The sequence below is a fragment of the Lissotriton helveticus genome, chromosome 11 (genome assembly GCF_964261635.1).
Source record: "Lissotriton helveticus chromosome 11, aLisHel1.1, whole genome shotgun sequence".
In the NCBI taxonomy this organism is placed as follows: domain Eukaryota; kingdom Metazoa; phylum Chordata; class Amphibia; order Caudata; family Salamandridae; genus Lissotriton; species Lissotriton helveticus.
Genome location: NC_136072.1, coordinates 1,185,566,019 through 1,185,579,649, shown reverse-complemented (window position 1 = coordinate 1,185,579,649; position 13,631 = coordinate 1,185,566,019). Strand labels below are relative to the sequence as shown.

Here is a 13,631-nt window from a genome sequence, read left to right as displayed (position 1 = left end):
ACTACGCCTCCGGACAAGGTCGGTAGGCGCCTGGATAACGTGGGGAAGAGGTTTTCTTCCATGGCCAGCTTGCTTGTTCGAGCAGCAAATGCTCTCGCCGTTCTAAGCAGATACGATCGCCAGATGTGGTGTGACATGGAGCCGTTTGTGGAACAACTGCCTGACTCTGCGAGGGAAGAGGCCAAGAGAGTGCTGATGGAGGGAGAAAAATCATCCTCCGAAGTTATTGACTATGCTATGGATATAGCTTCCACGGCTTTTCGTGCTTTAGCAGGGTCAGCAGTGCTACGCCGCCAGGGCTGGTTAAGAGCCACCTGGTTTCGTCAGGAGGTCCAAAATAAGATCCTGGACCTCCCATTTGATGGAGAGATGCTTTTTGGTAAGCATGTTGATGATGCCCTGCAAAATATAAAAAAGGATACGGACACGGCGAAGTCTTTGGGATCACTCAACTACCGTAGGTCCCATTTAGAGGCGCTCGTGGCAGAGGTTTCTCTTTGTATAGAGGCAACACCCAACAGAGATATTCCTCGCAGTCTTATAAGACTCAATATTCAAATCAACGGCAGGGACAATCGGCGTCTTACTCTCGCCAACCTCCGCGAGGGTGACAGAACCGTCAGGGACATGACAACGCCAAGAGGCAAAAGCGGCCTCCTGGCTCTACCTACTGTTCCTCCCCTCCCAGTCACATCAGTGGGGGGCAGGATTTCATTTTGTCTGAACAGCTGGAAGTGTATAACATCGGTGAAAATAACAATTCCTAGGCAGTCATGGTTGACACCAATATATAGGCGGAGGGTATCACAACAAAAACCAATAACAAATAACAATGTCCAAGAAAATTCGTGTCATATCTTTAATGCATCACTTGTTAAAAACAATAATCATAATACATTTTAATTGTCTTAATTTATAAATGCAAGTTAAAAAATATATACAGTCAGTAAAAAGCAAAATTATACATTCAATGTTAAATAGACAATAATAATCCAATCTAAAAGACAATACAATTTTTCCAATCAAAGAACTAATTAAGTAGTAATCATTCAACGTGCGTTTCGGCGTAGTGGACGCCTTCTTCAGGAAATAACTACAACACACCTCTTGTTTAGGTGGAGTCTGGAAACCAACTTTTTGGTTACGAAATCATACAGTGCTGGTCCGGACGGACAATACGACGGCCATGCACTACGTCAACAAGCAAGGAGGAACGAGGTCGCAAACTCTGTCCAAAGAAGCTCAGAGGATCTGGGATTACGCGATTCTTCACAACATCAGTTTGAAGGCCGAACACCTGGCAGGCTCTCTCAATGTCAAGGCGGATGCCCTGAGTCGCCAGACAGAGGTGAATCGCGAATGGGAGTTGAATCAGTCCATTCTAGAGAGTGTGTTCTCGGTCTGGGGGACACCAACCATCAACCTTTTTGCCTCTCCGGTGAACGCCAAATGCCGGTTTTACGCAAGCAAAGTTCACCATCAGGGATCTCTGGGGAACGCCCTTTCGATGGCCTCGTACAGCGCATTCTTTTACGCTTTTCCACCAATTCCCCTCATTCCTCGAGTACTCAGGAAAATGAAGGCGGAACCATGCAAGATGATACTTATTGCACCAGCGTGGCCCCGGCATTTTTGGTACACAGAACTCCTTCGGCTCTCCCAGGATCATCCAATTCGCTTGCAACCAATTCCGTCCCTATTGTCTAGGAATCAGGGACAAGTTTACCATCCGGATCCGAAATCGCTACACTTGACAGCGTGGCTCCTGAACACAGAGAGTTCCGCCATCTGAATCTCTCCCGGGAATGTAGAGAAGTGTTGTCCCAGGCTCGAGCACCTAGCACTAATAAAACTTACAAGGCTAAATGGAAGAGGTTCTGCCTGTGGTGTCAAAGACAAGGTCTCCATCCTTACAAATCTCTGCCTCATCAACTATTGCCATATATACTTTCATTGGCTAAGTCTGGGTTGGTGCATTCGTCTGTAAAGGTACATCTTGCAGCCATATCAAGGTTTCGGCGTAGTTCTTCAGGCCCTTCCTTATGGTCTTCTAGGATTGTTAAACAATTCTTGAAAGGCTTGTTCCGGATGTATCCTCCAGTTCGGCCTCCTCCACCAGTTTGGCAGCTCAATCTTGTCCTGGCTCAACTCATGAAATCTCCTTTTGAGCCGGTGCACAAGGCGGACTTGAAATTCCTGTCTTGGAAACTTGCCCTCCTCCTGGCTCTAACATCAGCGAGAAGAGTTAGTGAGCTTCAAGCCCTCTCCATAGTGCATCCATTCCTTCAAATCAAAAAAGATGTGCTTATTCTTCGCACCAATCCGAAATTTATTCCGAAGGTGCCATCTGAGTTCCACTTGAATGAACCTTTGATTTTAAAGTCTTTCTTTCCGCGCCCTTCTATGCCTGCGGAACGCACATTACATTCTTTGGACGTTCAAAGATGCTTGAAATTCTACCTAGAACGCACACGACCCTTTCGGAAATCATCCCAATTGTTTCTGTCCTACTGCGCACCACGGAAGGGGTTTCCTTTGGCAAAGAGTGGCATTTCCCGCTGGATCTCCAGTGCGATTCAATTCTGTCATCAGGAGGCGGGCAAGCCTCTGGACAGGAAGGTCCGTGCACATTCCACAAGGTCTGTGGCATCGTCTGTGGCTCTCTTTTCTGGAGTCGCCATTAAAGACATTTGCAGGGCAGCAACGTGGAGCAGTACTCATACCTTTACGAAACACTACTGCTTGGAATCTGCAGGAAGAGAGGACGTGGCTGTTGGTCAAGCAGTTCTGCGGAATCTTTTTCATTGAGAGGTGAGCTTTTCCTCCGATCCCTCCATCCTGGTGAGCACATTTTGTTAATTGTTTGGCTATGCTATAAGTATTGCTATATGATTATGTGATGCCATGTATCTACACAATGTGTCTTGGTAATTTACTGCTAGCTACTCTGATACAAAGCATGGGAATCTATGAAAGTTCCAATACTGGGGCAAGAAAACAAGTTACTCACCTGTAGCTTTGGATCCCCACTATTGGTAACTCTCATAGATTCCCATGCGCCCGCCCTCCTCCCCTGGGAAAGCTCAGTCTCTTTACAGTGATAGTGGCGGTTTGCACAACGGCTACGAAAATCTGAGGCTCTGAGCTCTCTCAGGAAGGTTCTATGGGGTGAGGCTGCTCTGATTGGTCCTGACAAAAGTTTGGGCTCTTTTACACAAAGAAGATGATAGGATACAAATGAGATGAGGCCTAGGCCTATTTTTTCTCTTTTGTTCCTATGGTTGTGATACTACCGAGGCTCCCATTCCGACGACTGGGAATGATACAAAGCATGGGAATCTATGAAAGTTACTAATACTGGGGAACCAAAGTTACAGGTAAGTAACTTGTTTTCTTCTCGCTAGGGGTTAAGGATAATGTCCTTAGAGGATGATGGGAGTTCCTCTTCCAGATTGTAGAATTCTTGATTATCCTCAACAAGGTTGAGGACATACTCATCCGGAATGAGTGAGGATTTGTTAAACTTGTTATCTGAAAGAAACAGGTTAGTATTAGATTCCTTACCTTATAATATCCCCAGGCGTCAGTCTGGATCCGGAAACTTTTGCGTAGCAGTACCCCTGCGCGTCGGTAGGCGTCGTCTGCAGGCGTCCCCTGCGGCTCCGCGTCGTGCGCCGTGATGACGTCGCTGATGTCAGTTCTTCTTTTTTCCGCGCCAGTTAGCGCAGATCCGAAGAGCAGTACTCCGGTCTTTTGACCTAAGTTTATTGTTAACTATAACTCTTTCAGGTGCCGGTAGGATGCCCGGTTTCAAAAGTTGCGACGGGTGCGACCGCATGATGTCGGTCACCGACCACCATCGATTCTGCCTCCGGTGTCTGGGCGCGGACCACGACGTGGAGTCCTGCGTCGACTGCCGGGCCTTGACGGGCAAGGCTAGACGGGAGCGGTCCCGCAAGCTGCTCGAGCTCCGGGTGTCGGCCCCACGTCGAGAGCGGTCCCGGTCCGGACGGAGGTCGAGGGAGCGGTCGAGGGAGCGGTCGCGGAGCCGCCACGAGCGCTCCGGAAGTCGTCACCATTCCTCCGGTTCCTCAGGTAAGCGACACAAGAAGTCGGGGCGTCGCCATCATACCCCCGACTCCCCCCGACGCCCGCGCGATGCGGCCGGGGGTTCGGGTGGCCGCGGCCCCGCGTGGGTCGCCGACGCCGCCTGCTCCATACCCGTCGGTCCCTGGGCAAGGCGCGTCGCGTGAAGAGGTGGAAGAGTTCCTCATGGCCATGAGGGCGCTTTCTCCTCCGGCGGGGCCTACGGCGCCTGCGGGCCCGTCGGTCCCGTCTGGGGGCCCGAGCGGTTCGGGTGCACCTGCCCCGACGCCGCCGGCGGTTCCGGCGCCGCTGGGCCCTTTAGGTCGCCCATTCCCTCTCCTACTCCGGACGCGGAGTCGGACCGGCATCGTCCGACGCCGAGTCCGGCGCCGTTGGGGCCCGTTGACTCCGAGGAGCCGGTCTATATCGTTGAGTCAAACTATGGCGATGAGGACGATTATGGAGAGGGTTGGGAGGGGTCTGAGGACCCTCTGTCACGAGCATGCCAGTACGACGTGGACTGGGTAGGTGACTTGGGTGAGGCCAGTGGTCTGGACGAATCGCCTAACCCTGGGTTTGTCTCGCCCCCCACTGTGGCGTCGGAGGCTGGGGCTGCCTATTCGGTGGTACTGATGAGGGCTGCCAAGGCTTTGCGCCTTGAGCTCCCCGTCGCTAAGGTGAAGCCTAACATCCTCACCGAGGTATTCAAGCCGCAGTCATGTCCACAGGAGCCTCTGCTGCCATTTAATGACGCCTTGACGGATGTCCTTTTGGGCACGTGGTCCAGGCCCGCTTCCGGTTCACCTGTTGATCGGAACGTTGCCAGGCGCCACCGTCCGTGTGCGGACGACCCTGCCTTCCTGTCTACCCATCCCTCCCCTGAGAGTCTGGTGATCCAGGCCTCCACTTCCCAGTCCGCATTCCCGACGGCCCGCCCGATCGGGAATCTAAGCGGTATGATCAGTACGGCAAGAAGGTCTTCTCGTCCCTGAGTGCGGGACTGCGGTCTTGCAACACCGCGTGCCTCTTGGGCCGCTATACCCACTCTCTGTGGGATACGGTCGCAGAGTGCCTGCCGCAATGCCCGCAGGAGGTACGGGACAAGCTCGGCCAGGCTTTGGTTGAAGGCCGAGACGCGGCGAGGTACTCCATACGGTGTGGTCTTGACACGACCGACTCGCTGGGCAGGGCAATGTCCACGACGGTGGCGATTCGTCGCCATGCTTGGCTGAGGTCCGCCAACTTCTCGCCGGACGTCCAGAATGCCCTGATGGACATGCCATTCGATGGCAGTCGCCTGTTCGGCGACAAAGCGGACAACGCGCTTGAGCGCTTCAAGGACTCCAGGGTCACGGCCAAGTCCTTGGGTCTCTCGACCCAGCGCCAGCAAACGGGTTCGTTTCGCTCCTTTCGTGGCCACGGAAGGGGCGGTCCCACACGTGCTGCCAGCCACGCACCGCAGAACGCTCCTCAGCGCGGTGGCGGCCGTGGATTCCGCCGTGGTGGCGGTCGGGGACAGCGGCGAGGTCAGTCCACACCTCCCCCCGCAGCAACCTCCAAATCCTCCTAGTCCGAGCTTTCGGGCCCATGTGACGCCAGTGGGTGGCAGGGTTCGCCATCACCACTCCCGCTGGCGCACTATCACATCGGACAGGTGGGTGCTGCAGCTCGTCCGAAGGGGCTACTCCCTCCCCTTCGAGACCACTCCTCCAGCCATGCCACCGCAGAACCACCGTGTGTCGGGGGACCACTTGACACTTCTGCAGGAGGAAGTTACGGCCCTCTTGGCCAAGGGGGCCATCGAGCGCGTTCCTGGGCCAGAAGTAGGGTGTGGTTGCTACTCCCACTACTTTCTGGTGCCCAAGAAGGACAAAGGGGGCCTACGGAACATCAACGGCTTCCTCCGGAAGGAGAAGTTCAAGATGTTGACTTTGGCTCAGGTCTTGGCTGCTCTAGACCCGCAAGACTGGATGGTAGCATTGGACTTGCAGGATGCGTATTTTCACATCCCCGTCCTGCCGGCCCACCGGCGTTACCTGCGGTTCACGGTAAGCCACGAGCACTTTCAGTTTCTCGTGCTCCCATTCGGCCTTACCAGCGCCCCACGGGTGTTCACGAAGGTGATGGCGGTGGTCGCAGCTCATCTGCGCCGGTTAGGGGTTTCAGTCTTCCCCTACCTCGACGACTGGTTGTTGAAGGCGGGCTCGCCCCACACAGTCGTCCACCACCTCCAGATGACGGCAGACCTCCTGCACGAGCTGAGGTTTTCCATCAATGTGCCGAAATCACACCTGTGTCCCTCTCAAAAGCTCCTCTTCATCGGAGCGGTTCTCGACTCGGCGCAGTTTCGGGTTTATCCTCCGGAACGGCGGGTCCGGGATATCCAGGCCTTGATTCCCATCTTTCAGCCGTTATCCCGGGTTTCGGTCAGGTTGACGCTGGGGCTGATGGCCTCCTGCATCCTTTTGGTGCATCACGCCAGATGGCGGATGCGGGCTCTGCAGTGGGACCTGAAGTTTCAGTGGGCCCAGCATCAGGGCAACCTTTCCGACCATGTCCTGATCTCGGAGGGCACTGCGAGACAGTTGCAGTGGTGGCTTACGGACCGCGATTGGGTCAGGGGCAGATCCCTCTCCCTTCCCCAACCGGAGCACGTGGTTGTGACGGACGCGTCCCTCCAGGGCTGGGGTGGCCACTTGGGAGAGGCGGAGATCAGAGGCATCTGGTCTCCGGCGGAGTCCCGGCTCCATATCATGTTGGAGCTGCGGGCGATTCGCCTAGCACTGAAGGCATTCCTCCCCTTTGTCAACGGGAGTGTAGTGCAGGTGTTCACGGACAACACCACCGCCATGTGGTACTGCAACAAACAGGGCGGTGTGGGGTCGTGGACCCTTTGCCAGGAGGCCCTGCGTCTCTGGCAATGGCTGGAACGTCAGGGCGTGACTCTGACGGTTCAACACCTGGCAGGTTCTCTGAACGCCAGGGCGGTCGAACTCAGCCGTCGGTGCTCGGTGGATCACGAATGGCGTCTGAACTCGGACGTGGCGTGAGACATCTTTCTGCAATGGGGAGAGCCTTGGTTAGATCTATTCGCCACCGAAGAGAACGCGCAATGTCATCAGTTCTGCGCGTTGGAGTTTCCAAGACGGCACTCGCTCGGCGACGCCTTTCGGCGCGAGTGGAGTTGCGGTCTGTTGTACGCCTTTCCGCCTATACCACTTCTGCCCAGAGTGCTGAAGAAGATCAGGCGCGACCGGGCCCAAGTTATCCTTGTGGCTCCGGACTGGGCTCGAAAGTACTGGTATCCCGAGCTACTCAGCATGTCAGTCAGTCCCTCGATCCGCCTGCCCCTTCAGGAGGACCTTCTGTCGCAGCAGCAGGGGACGGTCCTCCACCCGAACCTGTCCAGTCTCCACCTCCATGCTTGGAGATTGAGCGGCGACAGTTGAGGCCATTTGACTTGCCTCCTGAAGTCTGTGATGTGATTCTGGCAGCCAGGCGTCCCTCCACAAAGTCGGTATACGCCTGCCGGTGGAACAGATTTGTGGCATGGTGCACAGCAAAGGCTGTGGATCCCCTTTCTGCCCCTCTTTCCGAGGTTCTCCTCTTCCTTCTTTCCCTTGCCCAGCAGGGCTCTGCACTGGGCATTATCAAGGGCTATCTTTCTGCCCTTTCCGCCTTCTTAAGGCTACCTGATCAGCCATCTTTATTCAAGTCCCCTATTGTACTGAGATTCTTGAAAGGCATCACGCACATGTATCCACCTGCTCCGTTCGTGATGCCTCAGTGGGACTTGAACCTGGTTCTGACATTCTTGATGTGTGCTCCCTTTGAGCCGCTTCTTTCCTGTCCTCTCCGTCTTCTCACTTTGAAGACGGCCTTCCTGGTTGCCATCACCTCTGCCAGGAGAGTGAGTGAGCTCCAGGCTCTTTCTGTTAAACCTCCTTTCTTGTCCGTTCATCCTGACAAGGTGGTTCTTAGAACTAGACCTTCTTTCCTGCCCAAAGTGGTTTCTGCTTTTCACATCGGGCAGTCCATCACCTTACCCTCCTTCTTCCCGCCTCCGCATCCTTCAAAAGATGAAGAGCGGCTCCATCGTCTGGACCCAAAACGTGCGCTTTCATTTTATATGGATCGCACACGCCAGTTCCGGGTGGATGACCAACTGTTTGTTGGCTACGTGGGTGAGAGGAAGGGGAGGGCGGTACAGAAACTAACCATCTCTCGGTGGGTCGTCCTGTGCATCAAAGCCTGCTACTCTTTAGCTCGGAAGGAGCCTCCTGTTGGGCTGAGGGCCCATTCCACTCGGGCCACGGCGGCTACTACTGCCCTGGGCCTGGGAGTCCCTTTGCGGGACATTTGCCAGGCGGCTACGTGGGCCTCGCTGCACACCTTTGCGAGGCATTACTGCCTGGACAGTCAAGTCCGGAGGGACGGCTTCTTTGGCCGTTCGGTCCTCCAGGATTTTCTGGTGTAGGATTGTATTGGTTCGCAGACCCACCACCGGGGTTGGTATTGCTGGGGTATCTATTCTAAGGTAAGGAATCTAATACTAACCTGTTTCTTTCAGATGAACAAGTTACTTACCTTCGGTAACGATATATCTGTAAGAAACAGTAGTTAGTATTAGATTCCTTACCGCCCCACCCGTCCTCCCCGTTCTGCGAACTGATACCTAGGGTTAAGGACATCCCTTTCAGGGCCCTAGTTTCACATGGCACCAGTGTTGGTTCTCACATGGCGCTGCGTGTTCTGGCGCGGAAAAGCTGTGTGCAAAGAACTGACGTCAGCGCGCGGAGGCGGCGTCTATATACTCCAGCGACGTCATCACGACGCCGACGACGCGGAGCCGCAGGGGACGCCTGCAGACGACGCCTACCGACGCGCAGGGGTACTGCTACGCAAAAGTTTCCGGATCCAGACTGACGCCTGGGGATATTCTAAGGTAAGGAATCTAATACTAACTACTGTTTCTTACAGATATATCGTTACCGAAGGTAAGTAACTTGTTCATTGTGTATGTGGTGTAGCCAATAGTTTCATCTGTTTGAGGGCCAGAGATTATGCACTGAAATTTTGAATAACAGTCTTGCAGTACCCCAAGTCAAAATGCTATCAAGAAACAAACTGAAAATGTGGAGGGGTCACAAAAAAGATGTATCTTCTAACACGGGGTATCAAGAGCTCAATTGATGGTTGTCATAAAACTGACTGTTAAGTAGACGCAAATATACTCTGCCTACCCCTGGCTATTTTTGCATGTATATCATTGGCAATCAATGGTAATCTCTCAAGGTATTTGATTTATTGGTGATCCATGGTGGAGTTCAGTGTGATATAATCCAAAAAGCCTCTTAGACATGATTTCACCAAAGTGCTAGTTTGACAGCACTGTGGAGGACTACCATAGCTGTACAGGATCCCCGTCTAGATGTGGTAATGTCCATTGGTCAAGAAAGTCCTTTTTTTCTACAGTATAGCCTCCAGGAATTCCCTTATGTATTTTATTTGTGATTGGATGTTGTGACTTAATTTAGGTCACCTAATTTTGAACTACTGGTAAGGGGTAGGTTAATGTGCCTGTGTCTCCTGGAATGATATGACTCAAGCCTCCTTAGCACAGTATTCTAGCCAGTAGCTGTGGAAATACCACTGCCTTTCCCAAATTAAATCCATTACCAAAATCATTCCATAGATTTCAGAAAGTCTAGATATTTGAAATGTTTTCTAAATGTCTTCTTTAAGTATGTAATGAATGGGTCATTTTTTCTGATTCTGTGTAATTGTATATTATATATAAAAACGTAATCTAATTGTGTCCACCTCTTTTATGCAGGGTATTATCAGGGTACCTGCTCCTTGTCAATATGCTCACAAACTGGCCTTCCTCGTTGGACAAAGTATACATAAAGAGCCCAATCTAACTCTTGCAGACCGTTTATATTACCTGTAAAAACTGAACCATCTATTTGAGAACTAATGTTTTGTATGTATGGCAAATGCACATTTCATCTCTTGTGTACATTGTTGTAAAGCATTAAGTGACTATTTTGATTCTAGTTCAAAAACAGTGTGTATTAGATTTCATCAGATGGATGGTTTTAAATGTTCTCAAACAATGTGAAATTGTTCTTTACACTAAACATGTATTTACTGTAGTGGGGGAAGAACCCAGCTTGGCCTTCTATTGACTTCAATCTTTCTTTACAGTAGAAAGTGCTCCAAGCAGCTTCCGTGTTGCCTTTTTTGGGCAGAGTTGTACATCTTTAACTTTTCTTAGGTTTGGGTTAAAACTGCCACTTTCTACCATTTCATTTATTAAAAACAAATGTAAAGGGCTTCAATGATTAATGTTTTTTGTTGCTTCATTGACCCATTTGTGTATAGTTTGGCAGTGTAGGATTTAAGTGCAAAGCTGGTTGAAACAAAATGTTGATGTTCTATCCAAAAGTATTTACTTATCATTTAAAGCCACAGCTCTGATTTGGGGGTTGCACTTTTTGCTGTGTTTTTAGCTGCAGGGTAATTTAAGGGTGGTAAACACTTGAAGCTGTAGAATACACTTGAAGCTGTAGGATTTCCTCATCTTTTCAACACTGGCACCCAAGTAAATACATTTTTAATAGTATGCTTAGAGTGCTGTTAAGTAAGAATACATTTTTGCCAGTTATTTACTTTCAGATGTTTTGATTCATAATAGAAGTCTTGTTGAATGACTCGTTCATAATGTTTAATTTTGAATGGAGTAACTAGAGTCTCAGTTACTGATATTTTTTTCTTGATTAATAAGGGAAGGGGAATGTGGATAACCAGCTAGGTTTTCTTTTTTTTAAAAGTTTTTTTTAATCTAATAAGCTCAATAACTCTATCATGCTAATACGTTGGCTTTCAGGCTGGCATTGGTCATTTTCTCAGATTGTGTAGCCTTGAAGCAAAACACCCAAAGCATGTGCTCATCTAATAAAGATGTCATCCTTGTACGACTGCTAGATTTTTTTTTATTCTGATCAATAAATAATCCTGCCCCTTTTGCTCCGGTGAATGTTGTATTCTGTTTTCAGGTGTGTGAAATGAAAGGCAGACATGAGCAATCAGTTTCATTCTCCCTGCATGGGTTGTCCCTTCTCTCACTACACCACCAGTGTCCGATGCAAGAGGCATTGGAGCATTCTTTCTCTTGTTCTATAAAATTGGTAAATGTCTAACCATAATTACAAGTTTATCATAAATAACTTGCTCTCATTTCATTTATTTTTGTAAAGTTTATGTCCAATCACGGTTGAATAATGTGTCTTCCGCAGAGCTTAGTTTGGCTTTTATGTGCATGTATTTACATATCTGAAAGAGACACGTTAGTGATAGATTCCTTACCTTAGAATATCCCCAGGCGTCAGACTGGATCCGGAAAATTTTGCGGAGCAATACCCCTGCGCGCCGGCAGGCGTCGCCTGCGTCGTTAGCGCCGGAATGACGTCGTCGGAGTACTTAGACGCCGCCCATGCGCGCTGACGGCAGCTCTTCTTTTTTCTGCGCCAGCTAGCGCAGATCCGGAGAAGCTCTACCCCTTAGTCATTTTTTGACTAAACTTTTTGATCTTTTGATCATTTCTCTTTTCGGGTCTTCGACTCAGACGGTGCCGGTAGGGATGCCCGGGTTTAAACCTTGTTCCAAGTGCGACCGACTGATGTCAGTTACTGACCCCCATCGCCGGTGCCTGAAGTGTTTAGGCCTCGACCACGACGACCGCACCTGCTCCGACTGCCGGGCCCTGACATCGAAGGCTAGGCGGGAGCGTTCCCGCAAGTGGCTCGAGCTCCGGCAGTCGGCCCCGCGCCGCTCCAGGTCCCACAGGAGGTCGAGGGACCGGTCGCGGGGTCGGAGTCCTCTCAGCTACGGAAGCGGACATCGGTCGTCAGGATCCAAGTCCTCGGGTAAGAGGCATGAGAGGTCGGAGAGACGTCATCGTTCCTCCGACCCACCCCGACGCTCGCACAATGCGGCCTGGGGTACGGGTGACACCACCCACGCGGATCCGACTGAGTCGCAGGCGTCGCCGTCTGCCCCACACCTTGGGGTCCCTGGGCATGACATGACGCCGCAGGAGATCGAGCGGTACCTCATGGCCATGAGGTCCCTCCCTTCTCCGCTGGGTCCCGTGGCACCTCCAGGCCAACGGCCCTGGCTGGAGGCCCTAGCGGGTCGGGTGCTTTGGCACCGACGCCGTCAGGTGCTTCGGCCCCGGCACCGCCGGCGACTTCGGTCCCGGCGCCTCAGGACCTCACCGGATCCGCTTCCGAATCCGGATCGTCGCCGGTCGACCTCACTGGCGTCGGCCCCGAGGGTGTCGCCCCCGGCGCCCACTGTGGACGCAGTCCCCACTCTTCCCTTCGGCCCGACTCTGGCGCCGCAGCGGCGCCGCTGGGAGCTGCTTCCGACGTCCTTTAGACTTTTTTTATTTCCATGAGGAGGCTCCGTCAGTTGACCCTGTTCTACAGGAGACGGGTGACAGGAGTGCCAGTCTCAAGAGGACTCGACATATGAGCTTGGGGAGGCCAGTGGTATTGACACTTCGCCAGACACTGGATTTGTCTCCCCTCCCACCGTGGCTACGGAAGAGGGGGCTGCTTACAGTGTAGTGTTGACGAGGGCGGCCAAGGCCTTAAACCTTGAGCTCCCCGTCGCGGCCGTGAGGACTAACCTCCGCACTGAGGTCCTTAAACCGCAGGCAAGCTCCAGTGAGCCTTTACTGCCGTTTACTGAGGCCTTGTGTGACGTTGTTGTGGGCTTGGTCCAAGCCCGCCACAGGTCCGCCTATGGAATGGAACGTGGCCAGACGCTACCGCCCGGCCCCAGACGACCCTTGCTTTTTGTCCACCCATCCCACCCCGAGAGCCTGGTCATCCAGGCCTCTACTTCCCAGACTGCATTCCCGACGGCTCCGCCCGATCGGGAATCCAAGAGGCAGGAACAGTTCGGGAAGAAGGTGTTCTCGTCCCTCAGTTTGGGACTGGGTTCTGTCAATACCGCATGCCTCTTCGGCCGCTACACCCACACCCTGTGGGACACTGTCGCGGACGTGCTGCCTCAATGTCCGGAGGAGGTCCGGGCTAAACTCGCCCAAGCCCTTGCAGAGGGTCGAGATGCAGTGGGATATTCCATCCGGTGTGGGCTGGATACCACAGACTCACTGGGCAGGGCGATGGCAACGACGGTGGATGTTCGACGCCACGCCTGGTTGAGGACCGCCAACTTTTCGGCCGATGTCCAGGCCACTCTTCTGGACATGCCGTTCGATGGCCGTCGCCTCTTTGGCGACAAGGCAGACCATGCGCTTGAGCGTGTTAAGGACTCCAGGGCTACGGCCAAGTCCTTGGGCCTCTCGGCCACACGCTAGCAATCGGGTGCCTTTCGCTCCTTTTGTGGCCACGGAAGGGGCACCCCCACACGAGCTGCCAGCCACGCACCGCAGAATATTCAACAGCGCGGTGGCGGCCGTGGAAACCGCCGTAGCGGCGGTCGGGGACAATGGCGCGGCCAGTCCACAC

General features: G+C 52.6%; 1 protein-coding gene across 1 annotated transcript in view; it reads left to right on the top strand.

Moving 5' to 3' along the window:
• Window positions 1–11,124, top strand: part of PIWIL1 (piwi like RNA-mediated gene silencing 1) — a 1,966,306-nt gene extending 1,955,182 nt beyond the window's left edge. The window contains exon 21 of the mRNA XM_078668015.1: window positions 9,923–11,124. Coding sequence (XP_078524141.1) covers window positions 9,923–10,039 — 117 coding nt within the window. The 3' untranslated portion in view covers window positions 10,040–11,124. The remainder of the gene's footprint in view (window positions 1–9,922) is intronic.
• Window positions 11,125–13,631: the final 2,507 nt, after the last annotated feature.